At 42.4% G+C, this 21,794-nt stretch overlaps 1 protein-coding gene across 3 annotated transcripts in view; it reads left to right on the top strand.

Moving 5' to 3' along the window:
• MTFR1 (mitochondrial fission regulator 1) overlaps window positions 1-14,593 on the top strand; it is a 34,383-nt gene extending 19,790 nt beyond the window's left edge. For all 3 annotated transcript variants that reach the window (XM_074987131.1, XM_074987132.1, XM_074987133.1), the window contains exons 4-8: window positions 525-643; window positions 7,705-7,943; window positions 10,635-10,875; window positions 11,057-11,222; window positions 12,808-14,593. In XM_074987131.1, coding sequence (XP_074843232.1) covers window positions 525-643; window positions 7,705-7,943; window positions 10,635-10,875; window positions 11,057-11,222; window positions 12,808-12,867 — 825 coding nt within the window. In that variant the 3' untranslated portion in view covers window positions 12,868-14,593. The remainder of the gene's footprint in view (window positions 1-524; window positions 644-7,704; window positions 7,944-10,634; window positions 10,876-11,056; window positions 11,223-12,807) is intronic.
• Window positions 14,594-21,794: the final 7,201 nt, after the last annotated feature.

Here is a 21,794-nt window from a genome sequence, read left to right as displayed (position 1 = left end):
TTTTTCAAAATGAATTACATTACATAATTCAGATCAAAGTAGGAAGTACTAGTGACCGTATTAATCTACTGACCTTAAAGACGATTAAAAATTTTTTTTTTTTTTTACTATAATTGAGTGGTGAGTACTGTTTGCAGACTTTGAATACTTTGCTTGCCTGTGCCAGGAAGTATTTTTTTCTTATATAACAGATAACTTGCATTGGCATTATAGTGCTAAATCAGCTGGTTATCTACTGTCAGAAACTTGCCATAACTTTTTTAAATATCAAAAATAACCTCTGTAAAAACAAGGGCCCCCAAAGCTTGTGGAAGTCATTGACTTCATTGGGCTTTGAATACTACCTTAGTGCCAAGTATGCTATAAGATTGGTGTGTGCGTGTGTGTGTATTCTTGATAGTGACATGCAGTGTTAGCTATTGTACTTTTTAAAATACAACCTGTAAAATGGGTTGGAGAGTGCTTTCAAAATGAACAATCCTTAAGTTTTAAAGATGTGATTTTTGTTTTACTTAAAAATCTAGATTACCTCTCACTCTACAGAAGGAAACCGTTCTAAGCAGCTCAGAGAAGACAGAGTAGTCTCTCTTGCAGATGTAGGATGGGTAGCTGAAGAAGAAGGTGAGGTCTCTACAAGGCTCAGGTATGTTGAAGTCAATGACTCAATTTCACAAGTTCCCCTCAAATCACAGCATTTGCTCTAGTGTACTTAATGCTATCAGTATGCAAACATTTCAGCAAGGGGCAGGCAAAACTGAAGTCAGGTTAATAGGATTATGAGTGAAAGGTGCACAGTTTGAGAGGAGAAATGGAGGTTTGATCCAGGGAAGAAAGGCCCTGTTTCTTGGACTAGATAATTATAGCATTGCTGGCACCTGCATTTCTGTTGTCCCTATACAAAAACTGGCTGTAATATGGGACCATTGCCTACATTCTTGTTGCTGCAGTTGCTCTGAGCAGGGTTTATTGTTGCTGGTCCTGAACCATGTCTCTGGGTTAGGCCCGGACAAAATATGGCCCACAAGCCAGATTCAGCCTGCCAAGGCAGTGGGAAGCCTCAGGCAGTCTCAGAAAACCAGCTTTAGAGCCCTGTTGGTTTTGTAGCTGTTGAGAACTTGGAGAAGGGGAGATTGAGGCTTTATGAGCTGCCCCCACGCTCAGCACAATTCCACTGGCTATTCCTGCCAATGGGAGCTGCTTATTTTGAAGCACACGCAGCATATGAAGCACTCCTCCCACTTCCCTCAGATTCATAGCTGTTCACAGATACACGTGGCCCTTGCCATGACGGGGCAGACGAGGAGTCTGTCCAAGAAACTTACTGGGCTGCTAGCCAAGGGTCACCTAGGTAAGTCTCCCAGCTAGAGCCTGCCTCTGGTACACCAGCCCAGCCTCACCCCACACCATAATCCAAACCCTCTGTCTCTCCTTTTGCACCCATCCCCGCCTCCTTCCTTAGGTCACAACCCAGACCTCTGCCGCCTCCACCCAAACTTCATCCCAAATCCCATACCTCCATTAATATCATGAAAGAGTGAAATCGTTGACCGCTGTCCCAATTCCTAGAGTGGCCCCCATCAAAAATTATCACCCGCCCCACTCTATAGGATTGTAGTGCTGAACAAGCAATGGGGTTTCTGCTGCACTTGTGCAATTGGTTTTTCTGTCAGTGTCACCATATCTGACCTGCCTCTGGTTTCTTTGATTAAGGCTCTGCAATGCAGAGCAGAGACACTTGTAAAAACACACTCACTTGCATTTTGTACTTAATTTCTATAAGCACGAAGCTGGTCAAGCAGCAAATAGGGAGCTGCAGCCATACCTGTAGGACAGGCACTACTGCAGTGGGCCCAGAGTGTTTGTGTAGTTGCAGGGCCCCTTGTGTATGGGGAACAGGATGGCTAGTGTGGCTGCTGTACTGAGGCAGTTTGAACTGGTTCAGTCATGCAGGTGCAGGTTTCAGTGGCATAACTTTCTAGGGCAGACAAGATTTCTGTTAGCTTTAAATAAGGAGCATCTGAGCACCCAGACTGATGACACTGGAATTCAGATACAGTAGCTTCTTCCACAGGACACCTGTTCTAAAAGCATGCATGTAGTGATGACCTCAGTTCCCTCCAACACAACTTGCTATAATGAAATATTAGGAGTATGGCTTCAAGTCACTGTTAATTCCAGTAGCTCAAAAGGGAATAGCAGAAATCCATCAACTTGACTTTTCAGGGTAAATTCCTTTTCATAGGTACACTTCAGGACAAGGAATTGGCTGTTCAGCTCCTGGGCTTTTGTACAATTCAGCACTGACACAATCATCCAGTTTTATAGTGTCAATTGGAAGGGTAGCTCTTTGCTTCAGGGCAGCACCTGTAAGTGGTTGTGGGTCTGTGGTGATGGTAATTCAGATGGCTGTTTTCAAGAGTTCTCCCCAACATCATGGAAAGCGGTCAGGTCCTTGAATTGACCATTAGTTAGTTGGACAGCAAACAGTGAGTTTATAAGGTTGCTCTAAATGTTACTTCATTAGGCAGAGTCTAAAATTTGGCTTATTTGTACTGTTAAACATTTCACACATACAGTAATGTCCAGTAGATGCTTTCAAACTCTGTAGAAAGGGTCATCCTTGATCCAAGAAGCCCACATAAATATAAAGATATTTGCAATATCTACTTCCCATAAAATTCTTAGCATATAGATGCAGAAATCTCCATGGTTGACTGTGTAAAGGAAAAAAGATGAGCATCTTGAAAATGTGTATTCAGCAGCATGTTGTACAGATGTGAGAGAGGTGATTAACAAAAGAGTGAAGAGTAGAATATTACTGTTTGGGAGGAGGAGTTATAGAAAGATCCTGAGAAATAGGATGGATGCAGAAGGTCACCAATGAGGAATAATATAGGAGGATACAGCCAAAAGAACTTACTGCAGAAAGTTATTCAATGCAAGTTAGTTATTTGAGCATATTTGCAAAATGAATGACAACTAAATAAATCAAGACTCTGGCATATAATGATGGTTCGAACAGGAGAGGCAGGCCCCACAGAGAATGCATAGATGATATAGTAAATCAGTGCTGAGTTAGTCTACAGACACTAAACCACTCTGCACTGGACTGGGAAAGGTGGAAGGAAATAGAGAGAGACATCAGACACCAACGGGCACTGAGCTCATAGTTGAGGAGGATGATTACAGAGGATGAAATCTGTTTTTGACTCTGTAGATACAATTGATCCTTGCAGAGTTAAACTGCATATTTTGCACCCTCTATGCAGAATGCTATAGTCACATTTCAGAACTGATATTTTTTTTAAGTGGTAAATTCCAAATGTTCTCATGGAAAAAATATTTCAATAAACTTACTGTGTGCATCAAAGTACCTATACGATGAAGCCCTTTTGCCAAAATATTTAAGTAAGCTTTTAAAAAAAACAAGTAACCTAAAGTAGTATTGAATGTCTTTAGTTTAATTTGTGTAAATAAACTGCTGTTAATTTAAAAATTCAGTGGCATAATTTTAAGTTGGCTCTGACAAGTATAAATAATTTGGCAATAATGGCCCCAGGCCAGGCAGAAATTCATCACCTATGCATGCTGAAATGTGGACTCTTGAGTAGATATTTTATTGTACCAATTAATTATGTTGAGTGCTTCACATTCCAGTGGTATGTAGCTAGTGCTCAACTATTTGTAGCCATGCAAAATGAAGCTCTAAAAGCTGTACAGGAAACCAAAAGGATCAAAGATGCTACCGTGGAACCCCAGAAGAATTAATCTGGCCTGAGGCCTTGAACCTCAGTCCTATCTACCCTCCCCCCCATGGGGCTGGGATGCCAGAGGAGGGAGGCATCTCAGTTGGGGTCACATCGGGGGCTTAGAGGGTTTTTAGTGGGGGGGATTTCGCATTGCCCTTGTGTGGTCCCTGACCCAAAACAGGTTTCCTGCCCTTCCCATAAATAAAGACGGCTGAAATGGACATATTTTATTTAAAAGCTTGGCCAACAAGCCCCCATCCAGGGCCAAGCCCCTATATGTCCACAGCATATCTCTCACACACACTCACACTCACACTCACACACACACACACACACACACACACACACACACTCACACTCACACACACTAATTCCTGAGCTTACACCAGAACCACCTATTTTGAGCCTCTCACATCCCCAGTCTTCTGCCACAACACTACTGCATGTTCTGAACGCGACAAATCTGTGTTCTGAGCCTGTCGTACTCCAATGCGTCTGCCCTGAGCCCCTCATACACCACAGCCTGAACTCCGGCACCCTCATATCCACAAGCCTGTGGTTTGCTGAGCACCCCAGCACTCTTCAGCCTGGAGCCCTCTCCCTGAGCCAGCAGCCCCTTTACCGCTTCGTGCACCAAAATTCCCTCCCAGAGCTTGCACCTTTCTCCCCTGCCCGTACCCCTGTCTCAACCCAGTGAGCGTGAGTAAGGGTTGAGGACAGCAAATGATGGAGAGGAAGGGAAGAGAGAGGTCAGGGCCTCAAGAAAAAGGTGGTGTCTTTGGGCTTGCCCTGACATTTAAAAAGTGACCTTTGATGTAAAAAGATTGACGGCGACTACTGTAAAAAATTTAAATTTTCAAATTTTGTACCACAAAGTGCAATTTGTTTTTCCTTTTGATGTGTAGGGGTAGCGGTTCAGTTGGTGGGAAGGCTAAAGAATGATGTAAAAGGCAATGGAACTTTTTTGAACTTTTTAGCATGCTTGTGGGAATGTCCTTTCATAGGAGTAGGTAGCTGGTCTTGCACGGCTAACTGGTGGTGGGGTATATATAAAGCAGCATGCATCCATATGTAGTAGTAGTAAATGTTCACTATAACTTATCAAAGTAACTTGCATCCATTAAATTAATTCTAATCAGGAAAATTGTTTTTATGGGTTCTTTTGGTAAATTAATATGTTTTGGCCACAATTAAGAAAAGGAAGTGCAATTACTGTATTAAGTATGGCTTCACTGACATGGAAAAAACCAGGACTGATCATCCTCAATGCATCGTATGCTACACATTTCCTAGCAATGCTGCTTTGAGACCTAGTTGTCTTGAGCGTCATTTGACAAAGAACCACAGCTCTTTGAGAGACAAGCCAACAGAGTTTTTTGGTTGCTTAACTTCAAAATTTGAAATGCACGAAGCTGGACACTACTGGAGCTTTTCATCAAATGTCAGCCAAAGCGGTAGAAGCATCTTATTGACCATAGAAGCATCTTATGAACTGTCATTACTCCTTGCTAAAACTAAGAATGCACACCTAACTGGAGAAACTCTTGTGAAGCCTCGCTTTTGAAATCAGCTGATTATTGTGCTTGGTGTCAAAAGCAAGAAAAAAAAGTCAGAAATTTTGCTTTCCAACAGTTCTGTGAAGCATTGCATTGATGACCTGGCGAAAGATCTTAAACTTCAAGCTGTGGAGACAATGTTGGCTTTTCCTTTGTTTTGCAATTGAGTGCAACAATACTACTCATGTAGCACGATGCTGTCAGTTGCTTGTCTGTTTGATTTATTAACAATGGAAACGTGAAAGAATTAGTGCTTTTTTTTTTTTTTTTTTTTTTAAAGAACTGACCACATCAGAGGCTTCTGATGTTATGAAAACGATTTTTGACTTCTATTTTTGAAGAAAATAGACTTTCATGGTGAAAACTGGTTGGTGCTCCAGCGATGCATGGCTCTTGTTCTGGATTTGTGACATTGGTGAAAGAAAATCCAGCCATGACCACAACTCACTGCGTCATACACAGTGTTGGCTGCTAAAACCCTTCCAGATGACCTATGTGACTTGGTTGAATTTGGCCATCAAAGTTGTCAATTTTGTGAAGAAAAGTGGTTTAAATATGAGACTTTTTGCTGCTGTTTGCATGGATTTGGGAGCGGATCATAAAACTCTTGTTTCACATGGAGGTACGATGGTTTTCCAAAGGGAACATGCGTTCCAGATTATTTAACTGAAAGATCAAGTGGAAATTTTCCTCAAGCAACAGAAGAAAGAAGTGATGTCGTGCATTTATGGACCAAACATTTCAACTTTCACTGGCATACCTTGCGGACATTTTTGAATCTTTAACACCCTCAGTTTGAAGCTGCAAGGAAAAAATGCTCCAAACATCATAGCATGCCACAATGCCATCAAAGCATTTACAACAGAAAATCCAGCTTTGGAAACATTGAACACAAGCTCAGATGCCTAACTTTTAATCTTTTTTTGACATTTGCATCACTCGCTGAAAATAAAGGTTTCCAAGAACTTTGTAAAGAGGACATGAACAAAACTGTGTTTCTTCTGGACTGCCTTGATGATGAACTCATCTGCTGGTTTCCAGACAACTTTTCTGGAGACCACGTTCATAAATTAGTATGCAATCCATTCAACGTTGATGTCTATTCATTGCAAGAAGCATTGCAAGAATAAGCACTCAAAATAAAATGTGGTTCAAGTGCAAAAGATAACTTAGAAAACTCAAGTTTGGAGGAATTTTGGGTAAAGTATTTCCCAATGTACTCAAAAGTTGGAGAAGTTCTGTGCGTTCTGTTTTCGTCAACATACCTCTGTGGGCTGGGGGGGGGGGAAGCTTTTCAAGATCAGTCACATTAAAAACAAAACAGAAATCGACTGGATGGTCAAACTGTTTGTGTAGCGCACTTCCGTCCTTAAACCTAGGATTTTTCCCAACTCGTGAAGAAAATGCATCATCATCCTTCGCATTAAATTTTATTTGATGTTAAATTACATTTTTATTAAATTTTTGGGCCAAGAAAAACTGAGTATTTTTAATTTAAATAAAGCTTTTATACCAAGTTTTTGTATGTATTTTAAATTGCAAATTGAATTTTTTTTTGTTAAAATGGAGCTTTGGATGATGGTGAAGAAGAGGTGGAAGGGTATGAGGGTTTCTCAAAAATCAAAAAGGGGGCATGATGGCAAAAAGTTTGGGAATCGCTGCCTTAGTGTAAGTTTTTCTTCTTCATGCTATTACACAATCGTGGAATGTGGTCATATCAAGATCTTTCTCCCTCCTGTAATTTGTATAGCATAATTACAGATTAAGCCTCCCTAGTCTGGCATCCTTGGTACCTAAACAGTGCCAAACCAGAGAATTTGCTGAACCACGAGGTAAATATTGTGTAGCACATTTACCAACACTACTGCTGCTTTCTGGGTTCTTAGAAGACATTTAGGGGTAAGTAGAGCTAAATAACAGCACAGAATACTGAGAGGTAGGACTGGTGAACTGGGGAGGGAAGGCCATGGTGGATTATGGATGTTGCATGACCAGAGGGTGCTGGATTACGGTGTTCAGCCTGTACCAGTAAATGTCAGCGATGTTACTAGGTTCTGTATTTGAGACAGCATTGCCTTCCCTCCCCCAAATACTTAAAACCAATGCCATTTAGTTTTAGGGCTTTGAGTCTGATTCTGCCAGACGTTCCTTGCAAGTATTCCTTTGTGGGAAGAGGGAGGTAAAAATACAAGACTTCTGAAGCAGATGATAAAAATCTGTGGGGGTTTTTTGGTTCCTTTTAAAAGGCCAAATATAAGTATTTTTGGTTTTAAGTTCAGTTCTTAATGTTTTTGGCTCTAAGGCTCATATTTAACTGTGTTGCTCTCTCCTCTTAGCTGCTAGGTAGAAGCTCTTACCACGAAGCAGCCTTGTTTGATAATTATGTTGCTTTGCTACAGATCAGAAGTCTGGCCAAAATCATCTCCACCTCTTCCACATGAACCATGTTGCTCTGAAAGACCACCAAGTAGACAAGTGTCCTTACCAAACCTGTTAGGAGAGCCAGCTCCTAAGAGCGTGATGACCATGAATGATGAAGCGCTGCAGAAGATTAGTGCTCTAGAAAATGAACTTGCCAGTTTAAGGGCACAAATAGCCAAAATTGTAACCTTGCAAGAACAGCAGAATCTGCCAGCAGGTATTAAATTCACTTTCTTATCAAATTAGCTAAAAGGAACCTGTTCCTTTTTTAAACTGATTGACCAACCCATGTAAATATAATGAAGTCATTTTTGTGAGATGTTGCAGGATTGAAAGTGATTTCGTAGGGTTGTAAGAAGTGCTATCACCAAATTTAATTTATAGCAGTTGTACAGAATCTTCATGAAGATTCCAGGATATCTGTGCTGTCTCACTGTGAAAACTCCATCACAAAATAACTTTGCAAGTGATGGAGAAAAGCCTTTTGAAAAATTCCATCTGGATTTATAGGATGGAAAAGGAAACCTGAGAGACGAATACAGGGTGTGCTCTTTCCCAGCCCCGCTGTAAATGTATGGGTTTATTCGTACACAGTTGTGACCTGCTGCAGAAGGCTAAAACTGGAATTGACCTTGAGCCAGTCATGTTATCTGACCTTTTTTTGTAAACAGCAAATGGTGTTTTTTCACCGTATGAGTAGTAACTTAGATGTGTGTAACAGTGCGATTGGAAACTCCAGAAAAACTGCCCGAGTGGTACTGTAAATTATCTGTTAAACATCAAATAGATGAGACTTCTGTTGTTCACAGCCCTAACTTTCTGCAGATCAAGTTTAGTATTAACTTCTGCTAGGACTTCATGTTGTTTTCACTTAACTCATTCAAATGAGTGGGCACAGTACCTTAAGGGACCACACAGATATGGAAGAGCAGAGTTGGGACTAAGACCTATAGGTTCTTATTTTCTCCTTTTTTTTTTAGAATTTCTTCAAATGTTTGTAAAGTGTTTTGAGTTTTGAATTCTGAAGAAAATTAGTTAATAGGAGGGTCTAGAACAAAGCTGAGCACAAATATGAAATGAAACCAAGGGCATAAGCATTATAAGGATACTTCAGTCCGACAGAGTACCAGTAGGTAGGTCTAGTGTTGCTGAGGTATTAATTTTGCTTTTTGAGTATAATATTTCAGATCATTTTTGAAAGAGCAACAACTTGTAGCTAGAAATGTTTGAAGTGACCAGAAGCCTCTATGCTTATTTTCAATGCTTATTACTTGACTGGGACTAAATAAGCACTATGCTTGGAATATCTTTTCACAGTTTATAACAGACCTGACACTCCTGATAGTGTTACAGTGGTGATTTATTTCTTAGCATTCGCTTCTAATACTACTAACTCACTTGGCTCTGGGGCAGAAGTTCACAAGTTAAATCCTCTTCATGAAAATGAGCTTATACCAGTGAATACAATAACACACAAAATCTTTGGGGCAGGGAGAAATGCTTGCACTGTTACAGGTGCCATCCTCAGGATCAGTTGGTCTGAGGGCTCTTGAATGCCAGTTTCTATTCAGACAGAAGCTAAAAATTACAGGGAGCCCTCACGGTGACTATCCTAACCTCAGTCCCAAAGTCAACACCCTTTCAACCTCCAACAATACTTTTAAATTTTATAGCACCTTCCTCTGAGATGCATGATGTGTTTAGACTTGAATTTTCCTAGCTCCAGAAGGAGAGTGGGACTTATTCTGTACCCATTACAGGATGGAATGAAGGGTTGAGAAACTGACAGAAGTTAAATAACTGGGCCAAAGTCACTTAGCCAATGTGTGGGAAAGGTAGGGCTAGGTATACTGACTCCCCCCGGCCCTTGAGTTTTTTAGCCATTAGCTCACACATGCTGGCTCTCCTGATGAGGTTCAATACCCAGACCTGTGAGTGGATAGGGGAAGGTCACTACACATTAACTCAGTGGACTGGAGTAGTTTAAAAGGAATTCAATTCCATTCCTCCTTTTGAAACCCACAATGATACACTTACCACAAGTGTACAATTAGTGCACTTCGAAACATACCAAAGCGACCTAAACAATAAATGTTCTTGGTTAATAATTTTTCTAGGTGTGATTAATTTTTTCCTTCTTGTTCATTAGAAGGCTTACAATCTAGGCTTCAGTTTAAATAGTGCTTTCCTTTACCTCCCTCTTCTGGTAGGATATGGCATCTACTTTGAATATGCTAACATTATACCTTTGTCTGTCTCAGTTGGTTTGGTTGCCCTTTAACTGTGGATGGTTAGGTGAAGATTTTGTTAAATATAAGGTACCAATTTTCAGGAGCAGAATCAGTGACTTAAATTCCATAGTCTTGTGTCCAAACAAAGTATTTGGGAAGTTTTCTGCCTAAGACCTTTGTAATATCTTTGGTTACTTCTGTAACACTGAGTTACTGTTCACCTAAAGTGACTTAAGACGCTTTAATATTAGATGTTTTGTGACAACCTAATTGGTTCAGAAAGTTGCCACATTCTGCTATTGAGACTTAGGCAGACTTTCAGAAAACTTAAAAAAAAAAAAAAAACACACCACTGGTCTTCACAAGGTTATGATGTTAGCTCATATTCACACAACTCTTCCAGTTCTGTCATTCAAGTTTAAGACTCTCACATGAGATGTTTTTCGTTTCTGAAAATAGTAAGAATTAATCCCAAAAGTTGGTTGGTTTAATGCTGTCCTCTTTGGGTGATTTAGAATTTAATCCAAGTTAATCGTTTGACAAGACAGTCTTCAAAGATAAAAATATACATTGATAGTGCTGTAAATTTGTTCCTTTTCAAAACGCTTGATATATTCAAGCTTTATTTAAAAGGGCATTCAGTTCTTTCTTGGAATGAATGTATGGGTATGTTTTAGCTGGATTAAGTCCTACTGCATCAGCTCCTGTGCCTCCGCCTCCGCCGCCTCCACCACCACCTCTTCCACCTTCGGGGATCCATCCGAGTGTGTCTGCTATTGATTTAATTAAAGAGAGGAAAAGCAAGAAAATAAACGTGGGACACACTTTGATAGATAGTGGTCCAAAGAAACCCGAAATACCAAACATGCTAGAGATCCTCAAAGACATGAACAGTGTCAAACTGCGCTCAGTGAAAAGGTGAGTACAAAATTACTTATGTAACTGTTAATGCAAATTGTAAAGCCTTAGTTTTTTTTCATGAAGAAATATTTGTGTTTTGGATTGTTGCTGGCCTTGCATTTGCATGGCCACACAGGACTGCAGAGGGCACTAACTGCATTCTAAAGCCTGTGCGATTAATTTCCCTTTCCCTTTGAAGACCAGCTGAAGGCACAAAATGCAAATCACCTGACCTGACTGATCCTGCAGCACTAATAGCTGAAGCGCTCAAAAAGAAATTTGCTTATCGATACAGAAGCGACAACCAAAGTGAAACTGAGAAACCGATTCCAGAATCTGGAACAAAGGCAAAGTCTGAAATGCTGGTGAGTACTGAGATTTTTGACACGTTGTAGGGCTCAGTCCTAGGTACACTGAAGCCAGTATCAATCAGCAGACTCTCTAGACTATCAGACCATCGCCATCTCCACAAAATCCCAGTAAGCATTCAGAGATGTGCCACAGACCGCCAGTTCGATCTTTTGTATTACAAACCTCAGGGTGGTTGTAGTTCTGTGAGCTGGGACTTCTAAGAAATCAGATTATATGAGACAGTTGTAGAAATTCAATGAAATGTGGACCATAAGGATTCAAACCAAAGGGGCGGGAGGGAGAGAAAAAGAGAGAGTGAGTGTTAAATGACTGAGGCCTGCCTTGTGATATTTTTTTTTTGAGTGCCTAGCATTGGCAATACAGTACATGCCTACTGAGAATAGGTAGACAACTGAGTGAGAATCAAGAATGCTTGGCCTGTGCATCAGCGGTGTTGGAGAGCAGAGAAACGGCGGCTGTTCAAAGCAGTGCAAGGGGCAACTGTGTATAGTGTCTGCTGACTAGCTACCTGTGAGCTGGCTAGTGAGGTTTTATCACTGAGACCTTTAAAGACAACCTGGTTCCGTCTGGAAAAAATTCAACATGGTGCAGGGAAAACTTCAATTAGAAAAGACGAAAACTGAAATAACTTTTTTTTTTTTTTTTTTTTTTTTTTTAAACAGACACTGTGTTCAGGAATTCTTTCAATTAGTGATTGCCATGCATCTATCAGCCTTGACTTAAAAAATTTGAATAGAAATCCATAAGCTTTCAAAAATCAGGAGACTAAATAAAAGTTGATTTGTTTTATTGTTTGAATTTTTGGGGTGCATTCAGGTCAACTGAAGTTCCTTCTCCATAACCAGGAGGGTCAAAATATATCTTATGACTGTGGGTTGAGATTCTCTACTTACATACCTGAGGAGCTTTCTCAGGAGCTGCGAATTTTAATAGAACCAATGTCACAAGACAAGAGATAAAATAATGAGTTAACATTTTACTTCTCAGAGTATTCATTACTTCTGCTTTGCGATTATGACCCTTCCTTTTTTGGGGCAAGGGATTTGATTGGATGGTGGACAGCAGAGACTAATGCAACTCAGAGTTCTTGGAAGCCTTCGACAGAGAATATTGTGATTGCTGGCAAACACTAGTTAGTTCTAGTACCATTTTTAATCTTATCAGTTACGATGAATGACCCTTAGGAATTTCCCTGCCTAGTCCTTGCATTTTATTATGCATGGTTTACAGAGGACTTGCAACAGATTTTTAGCACTGTTGGCAAGAGTTACCTTTGTGGCTGGAGTGCAAGAAGAAACTGTCAGCAGAACTTGTGCTAAGAGAAGAGTTATCTGATTAATCTGACTGTCACTTGGTTCCTCATATGAGTTTCCTTGGAAACCATTTTTAATTCCTTTGTGGGTAAGATTCATCTAAACCCACTCCCATTATTTGCACCTGTGGAAGCAGGCCAAAATGGACAAATGCTGGGTTACCTTGGCCCAAGTTTTAGGGTCACTTATGAACATGGCTTATAAAATATTGCTACAATTACCAGTAGTTGTTCATTTGATCTTGTACTTGGTTTTCCCTTTTCAGTTTGGACCGCACCTGCTGAAGCCTACAGGAAAAATGAAGACCTTAATTGAAAAATCTTAACTGTTTATACATCCCAACAAGAGACTATTCAGCTGCTTTTATGAGAAATCAGTGTCCGGTAGAGTCTCATTGTTGTGTGCTCTGCTATGAAACAATCCAAAAATACCCACCCTGGCATAACGTTATAAAAAATTAGTGCCTTTGTTTTACATGTTTGAATCCTGGAGGTACTTGTCCATATGTGACTTTTAACAAGGGCGTTGGGAGACCGTGCACATTTTAAAACCTATCAAATCAATTTTAAAATATTTCAGTACCTAAATACTAAGACTTTCTCGTGGTGGTTTTATTTTAACACTAATTAATCTGTACAAATCTTCTTATACACATGACTGACAGTCTTCAGACAGTTTGTGTAAATGATGATAATGGGAATGAAGTACTGTTAAGTTACTGTCATTCTATTTCGTGTAGTAGCTGATTTAACAGGTTTCTTGCTCTGCAACATTTAGTCTGCAACTAGAAACTTCTGTTCCAAAGGAGATGCCATTAGATTAACATAGCAATAGTTGTTTTTAGCCTAAGTACCATCAGTAGCTCATGCCAGGGTATCAGGTTGTTTAGTTAGTGATGAAGGAGAAACAAACTCTGATTAGCTTTATTGATTTTACTTGCTACAGAGATGAGTTGTATAGAATACAACACTTCAAAAAAGGCAAGGTTTTGCAAATAAGACTCTCAATTCAGAATGTTAGTGGGGATGAGGGTGATGGAAATGGAATATATAGTGCCTTAAAGGTGACCTTCAGTCATCTGGAGCAGCTGGTCACAGCTAGCTTCATTTTCAGTCCTGTGTGTGACATAGGGTAGAATAGCAGCAGTATAGATTAAAATACTTGAGACCAGTGCCTTTTTTTTTTTGAAAAAAGAGAAGGAAAACAAAAAAAGGTGCTGGTACTCAGCTGGCTCCCTACCCCCCTGCCCAGCCAATGCCATGGCTGGGGCTGCTGAGGTGCCAGTACTCAGGACCAGCATAGGAGAAGCACTGCTTGAGACAGAATGTCAGGGTATGTGTCTGTGTAAGCAAAGGTGTAAGTCTGGGAGGTTACACAGTAGTAGAGATGAGAAAAAGTAAGTACTTAGAAATGAACTATTGGGTGTTTCTTGGTAATGTGTTAATACAATGTCTCATCAGCACAGAGGTGGATCATCAGGGAGGAGGGGGGAAATGATGTGAGTCTTTGTACATAAACACAATCCAGTTTTCTCAGGTATTGAAGACTTGGGTAGAAAACATTCTAGCATCCAGGAAATTAAAAAGCAGGAATTCAATATAACTAACTTGGCTAGGCATCAAGTAAGCTCGCAACAAGTTTCTTTTGAATTGATTAATTATGGATAGAGCAGGGGAGTCAGTCACATTCTAAAGGAAAAACTGGCTGCTGTAGCTGGGTAGGAGTGTTTGTTCCCAAATTCAGCTACTAGAAAAGTACATTTTCCATCCACCTGGAGCCATGGAAGGTGTATAAAGCATGCTAGTCACTATGAACAAATGGAAATTTAAATAGAGCAATAAAGGCTTTTGTTTCTGATGTAATACTTGAACACATATTTATAGAGCTGTTTAAAAGTAAAGAAAGATAAATGTTTTAAATAAAATTCCTGTTACTTTGCTTTAAGAGCTTTGAACGACGTTTTCCAAAGTCAGATTATTTGGTCTCGAAAGTTTCTGTATTTAATGTTATATTGAGATGAACAAAATATAAAAAAAAAAAAAAAATGCTGACTTCATTTTGCCGGTGTCTTACTTGATCACGTGTGCATTAGTTGGCTGGCTTTAAGGGGAAATGATCAGTCAGATTTCAACCAAACTTAAGTGGTGGTGATCTTAAAGGACTCTAGTTGCATCCTCCTAGAATAGTTGAGTATCTGGTATGACACTTTACTCTGTCACAAGATTAGTGTGTATAATATGAAAAACTGATACTACTTTGAGTGGTCCCTGTGGGTGCTCCATATCAGATGTTGGGCCAGCCCCAGTGCCGCAAATTGGAGATTTGCAAGGCAGTTGCTGCTTGAAGCATGCTGGGCCTGTCACGTGCTTTTACTCACATGCGCGATCCAGTCTGAGCCAGGCCCTCTCAACCACCCTCGGCTGTAGACGAACTCTCCTGCACTCCTCAGCAGCACATCTGAAAAGCAGTTTTTGATCTTTATCATTCATAGTTCTTAACAAGTTTCTAATAGTAGTAATTTTATATTTAATAGTTATAGTAAAAAGAAAGTTAAAATCAGTTGTATAACCAGCTGTCTAGTATCTAGTAGGTTTGATAGCTGTGTTACTGCCTTGTTTGCAATTCCAAGAGCTAAGCTGTTAACAGCTCTATTGTTCAGTTGAAATGCCTGCATCAGATTTTAAAAAGTGTGACCGGTGCCAGGAGGCAATGCCCGCCTCAGACAGCCACTCTCAATGTGTGTGTCATTTAGGAGAGTCCCATGTGCCTCACAAGTGCCCGCATTGTTCTAAACTTGCGATAGCTAGAAAGACAGAGAAATGACAGATTCTCTTTGGAAAAAGCTTTCCAGTCTGATACCACAGACCAGCCAATATCTGAAGGCATGGCAGCAGGTCAAAGATGCCAAGCAGTCTCATTGGTCTCCCTGGAAGACCATAAGAAAAAGAAATTCTCTCCAACACAATCTTTGCCCATTTCATCTGGTGACAAGACGAGTTATACTGAGCGCCAAGCTTCCTCGCTAACTAAGGAAGACTAGCAGCCTAAGTCTACAAAACTGGCTCCACCCGTGCCAATGCAAGAATCCTGCCTGGAACTGATGGGTTCACAGAGCTCATCAATGCTGACATAAAAAGATCAATTTGCACCAGAAGTACCACCAGCACCACACACTGTGCCCCCAGCACCAGCGGCACCGGAGCCAGTGGCACTGACTGTCTCAGCACAGAGTACAGCACTGGAGCTACCCGCATTGGCTTATCCAGCACCCCAGAGGGTGCCGAAAAAGGCACAGGCCAAAATTCAGTACTATAGCCCACCACCTCATTCACCAATTCTGACATCTCTCCTCAACCCATGTCTTCATGCTCTCCCATGCTACTGTCATTTCATGGTCCAACACCTCATCTGTCACCATTCCTGAGACCACCACCTTTCTTTGAGCAACCGCACCTACAACGGTGGTTACTGCAGGTCCCCTTCACCTCCACCATCTTCGAGGTTATCATACCTGCCTGACTGCTATCACCATCACAAATACAGGAGACACTTTCGCTCCTCATCCCCAGATACTCAGGTATGCTGCTACCCTCATGCCTACAGGGGTCACCAACAACACCACCACTATCACGGCAGATCTCAAGATGTTTCTCCCAAATCCAGATAAGGATACAGGCATTCAACTATCCCTCCACCACCACCATCACTCCATCTCTACGGGCCCAATCCATAATTCCTGCCTTATTGGAACCAGCGAAGGACCAATCAGGGGACTTAGAAGAATGCATGGAAACTTACCAGACAGACACATCCTCCTGTCTCTGGGTGAAGTGGTTATTCCGGATGATTCTTCCCTCCCTGACTACTTAAGACAATTTCAAGAACTGTCTTTAAAAGAGTAGCTCAGAGCCAGGACATTCAAATAGCTGGAATCCCAGAAAAACACCACAAGCTTTTAAAGAACTTGAGACCTCCAGCACCATCCAAGATTGCCGTGATGATGCTATAAGGGATGCAGCGAATAACCTCTGGCAAACCCCTGTCTCCATCCCAGCCACTAACGAGGTCTGACAAAAAGGTATTTTGTGCTATCCAAGGGGCTGGAATTTTTATTCAAACATCCTCAGCCTTAACTCTGGTATAGTCATCACAGCAGAGATCTAAGGCACCCCAATATAAATGCACAGTCTCAGACAAGGATGCCAAAAGGCTGGACCTGTTCGGGAGAAAAGTCTATGCCTCTTCTACCCTCTTATTGCCCATGGCTAGCTACGCTGATCATTCGTCTAATAACTTCTATAACTATACAGAGCTAACAACCCTCATGGATTACTTACCAGATTCCAAGAAACCTATTCTTAAGGCGATTGTCCAAGAGGGTTATGCAGCGTCCCATACAGGTGTACAGATAGCCTTGGATGTCACTGACACTGCTGCATGTTCCATGGTAACAGCTGTGGTTATGTGGCACAAGTATCCTGGCTCCAGACCTCCGGGGTACCTAAAGACTTCGAAAGAGGTTGAAGGCCTGCCTTTTGACAAAAGCAAATTATTTGCTGAACGTACAGATACTGCATTACATTCCAATAAAGAATCTCAAACAACACTCAGAACTTTAGGGATGTATACTCCACCATACAAAAGAGAGAGTGCCCATATCAGAGATGATACAATTACCCGTACCAATGGCAATCCTATCAGCAGAGGGGCTATGATCAATCCAGACAACCCTGTAGGCCAAGTAAAAAGCATAATCAACAACACAATCCACTTCCACAAAACCCAAGGGAACAACTTTGACTCCTCCATCAAGGCCTGTGCTACCATCTCCATGGTCCAATGCAAACCACTGGCTCAACAACTCTTTCATTATCGGCTATGCCCCTTTTACCATCAGTGGTTCAAGATCACAACAGACAAGTGGGTGCTGGAAATAGTCTCAGAGGATTATGCCATCCTGTTCTGCACAATATCACCTACTACTCCGCCCACTCTGTCCTTCTTCAGGGACACCCCCCACCCATGAGACCCTCTTGTTTTAAGAGGTCAACCACCACCTTGCAATAGGAGTGGTGGAGCGAGTACCTCACCAATTCAGAGGGAAAGGTCTCTACTCCTGTTACTTCCTCACAGTGAGAGATGGGGATGGAGATGCATCTTGGATCTATGGGCATTAAACTGCTGCCTATGCCAACAACACTTCAGAATAATTCCTGTTGCTTCCATAAGCACTGCTCTGGATGTTGGTGATTGGTTTGCAGCCCTTGACTTGCAGGACGCATACTTTCATATAACAATTCATCTGGCTCACAGATGCGTCCTCTGGTTTATGGTGGGAACAGAACACTTTCAATACAGGGTACTGCCTTTTGGCCTCTCTACAGCACCCGGAGTTTTCTTGAAGACCCTTATGGTGGTGTCAGCATACCTGTGTCATCTAGACATTCTAATATTCCCGTACCTGGACAATTGCCTTCTGAAAGGCCACTCCTCATTAGATGTCCTCCAGTTGATACTCCTGACCATGGAGACCTTCCAATCTCTGGGCCTCAGTGACAATTTACAGAAATCAACATTCATGCCCACACAGAACAGAGAGATCACAGGGGCTTGTTTCTACTTAATATCAGCAAGTGTGTACTTATCTGCCCAGCGCTTCCAAGCAATCTGATGCTTAATCGAGGTCCTCATTTGCAGCCCTATGGAGTAGGTAATGATCTCTTTATAGTTGATGGGTCACATGGCTGCCACTACATACGTAGTTCAGACTGTCAGGCTGCACTTCTGGTACCTGTAATACTGGCGGGCAACTGTCTGTATGCCTGTGAGGCACACAAGTCACAATCAAGTATCCCCAATCACACATGTTGCAGTCCCTGCAGTGGCGGACAAGACCAAGTAATCTGTTATCTGGGGTACTCTTTCACCAACCCCAACTTGCTGTATCCATAACCACCGATACATCCACCATGGGCTGGGGTGCGCATATGGGCAACATGTCAGTCCAGGGCCGATTGGTCTCAATGGGAATTGGCCCTTCATGTACGCCTTCTGGGACTGAGAGCAGTGTTGAATACCTGTAAGCTCTTTCTGCCCCGCATGTGAGGGGCCTTGGTAAGAATGTTCTCTGACACTGTTACCACAATGTATTCTATAAATTGGCAAAGCAGAGCGAGATCCTGCTGTCTTTGTGCGGAGGCCCGCCGATTATGGAACTGGTGCATACAGAGTGGCATAACACTGGTGGCCTGATACTTACCCAGGGTAAACAATGCATGGTCGATCTGCTCAGTAGACAATTTGCACCAGACCATGAATGGGAGGTACAGTCCTACATTCTCCATCCTATGTTTCGGTTTTGAGGCACTCTATTCACAGACTTGTTTGCAACCTACAGCAACAAGAAATGCTGCCTTTATTGCTCCAGAGCAGGCCTAGGGTGGGGGTCTCTTGGCAAGGCTTTTCTTATCCCATGGAGAAGTCCTCTCATACACGTTTCCCCCTGTTAGCCAATGGCCAGGTGAGATGCCACTTATGCCCTTGTCTATGGCAGAGCCCACCAGTGACCAGGCTGAGAGCAGCTGAAAGCAGCTGGGTTCTTTCTTTTGTGTTCCACTTGCACAGTAACAGGAGGAGTCAGGTTACCACTTAATCAATTCCTTTTTTATTTATCTAACAAGTTAATCGCCTACTGTTACAACTGTTGCTTGTTTACCTAGCGAGTTAAGCTCTCGTGGTTATAATTGTTACAAGGTTTATACTTTGATTACAAATAGCTGAGATACACTCTAATTCATAGATCTATACTTGTTAAATGCGCCCAAAAGAAAAAGCAAAAGATAAAATACCTAGCAGGTCTTATCCTCATCCCTGTGTTTACCAATGTGGCTTGGCCAGTTTTCCTCTCAATCCCTTGGGAAGAAGTCCTTTGTCCCTTTTCTCCAGGAGTTGGGCATCCCCGGGGACCTGGGGAGATTCCCACCCTCTTGTCCGGCAGGAAAGATGGTTGGAGCTCAAATAGGGAGTCTGCCAGACCCCTCTTTTATACCCATTGGGTCACGTAGGCTTCTTTCTTGGTTTAATTGAATTAAACTGTCTGATGCTGGTTCTCACAGGGAGTTCAAGGGCGTAGTTCACACCTGTGGGGTAGACAATTGAGGGCATTTGTTTACTCATGGGCTGGGAGATTTTTCCTCTTGTCTGGGACAAGCGTCCTGGCGAATCAACTGATGGTAATTACCAAGGGCAGTCCGAGGCCCAGCTGTTAATTAGCCTGCTGTTCTTAGCTTTGCTCTGGAGCTTCAAAGGCCGTGGCTAAGATAAGCCCATCTGCGCTCTTGGGCATTCCAGGGCTGGGCTATTCCTTTTAACCCTTTTGTGCTCTGAAGCACCTAGGGAAGGCAAGATGGAGTAGAGCAAAAGGGGGGACGGGTTCTCTCCGGCTACACCCCCCAGTGGTCCTTGTGGGCAAAGTATTGGAGAAAGCCAGATTGGAGGGAGCAGATCTGATCCTCATAGCTCCGGCATGGGCTCAACAATACTGCGTCCGATCCTGCAGCACGTCAGCACGGCCTCCACAGTTGATCCCTGTTGTTCCAAACCTGCTCACTCAGAATCACTGGTTATTGACACAGCCACAGCCACACAAGCTTCGCCTTATCGCTTGGCTGATAATTGGTTTGATCCCTCAGAGGCCTCATGCTTTGAACAGGTCAGACACATTTTGATGCACAGTTGGTGAACTTCCATGAGAGCCTTGTACATACAATTGGAAATGTTTTGTGGCATGGTGCTCCACATGGAGCACGCATCCAGAAGAAGCCCCCGTTCTGGACTACTTACTTAAGCAAGAGGGACTTGCTCTTCAATCTTTAAAGGCGCATTTAGCGGCTATCTCAGCTTTTAGACGTACACTGGATGGGACATTGGTATTTGCACACCCAACTGCAGCATGCTTTCTAAAAGCTCTCGCCAATCTGTACCATCCTCGTAAACCTATATCACTGACTTGGAGGCTAGACGTAGTTCTGGATAGAATATCCAAACCTCCATTTGAACCATTACTGACTATTACATTACGTCTCCTTACCTTAAAAAGGATATTCCTTCTGGCTATCACATCTGCTTGTCAAGTTAGCAGGCTGGCTGCCCTCATGGCCTCTCCACCATGTACAATATTTACCAAGGAGGCAGTGCTTCGATTTCACCCTGCCTTTGTCCCAAAGGTCGCGTCCAAGTTCCACTCGAGTGAGCCAATCATACTTCTGTCTTCTTTACCCGAGACCACATGCTTCCAGTAAGGAGACAAGACTGGATGTGAGAAGAGCTTTAGCATTCTACCTAGCAAGAACAAAGCCCTTCTGAAAAACAGACAGGCTATTACTGTCTTTTGCACAGAGATCTAAGGGCAAGGTGCTTTTGTCACAGAGAATCTCAAACATTATCACGTCGTGCATAACTATGTGGTGGTCTTTGCAGAAGGCAGCTTTACCTGTCCCTCCTAAAGCTCGCTCTACTAGCACGATGGCAGCATCCACAGCCACCTTCAAGGGCATCCCTTTGAAGGGTATCTGCCAAACAGCGATGTGGACATCTTACAACACTTTCAGCAACATTATGACATACGCTGGCTGGTGGCAGGAGACATGAGCCTTTCAACATGCCTGCTGTCAGTGGCTACTGACATCTAACTCCAGTACCCACCTCCATACTTTGCGGGGGAGGGGGCAGGGAACCTGCTATATACTCATGTGATATGGTGCGCCCATGGGGACCACTCGAAGAAAGAGAAGTTACCCACCTGGGTGGTAATGATGGGTCTTCAACATGTGTTCCCATGGGTGCGCCACTACTCACTCATCCTCCCTGCTTTGGAGTTTGTCTTATGTCTTTCAGATGCATACTTTCACGGAGGCTTTGAGGAACTGGCTCAGACCAGATTGCGCACGTGACCAGAAATGCTCAAAGATCCTGGCGTGCTTCTGCGTATGCACAATCCAAGCAGCAACTGCTTTGCGTATCTCCGATCTGCAGTGCCGGGGCTGGCTCAACACGTGATCTGGCGCACCCATGGGGATGCGTCTTGAAGAATCATCGTTTACCACCCAGGTGGGTAACTCCTCTTTGCACAGCAGTGTGTCAGAAATAGTCTGGGAAAAGCAGTGCGAGTGTCTTCACTTAAATTGCAGCTGCTGATTCTGGTCAGGTAGTGGAGTTGTGGACGCAAATAACAGAGGACACTTCATTTTACAC

The sequence above is a fragment of the Carettochelys insculpta genome, chromosome 2 (assembly GCF_033958435.1).
Source record: "Carettochelys insculpta isolate YL-2023 chromosome 2, ASM3395843v1, whole genome shotgun sequence".
In the NCBI taxonomy this organism is placed as follows: Eukaryota; Metazoa; Chordata; order Testudines; family Carettochelyidae; genus Carettochelys; species Carettochelys insculpta.
This window is presented reverse-complemented; position numbering and strand designations above follow the sequence as displayed.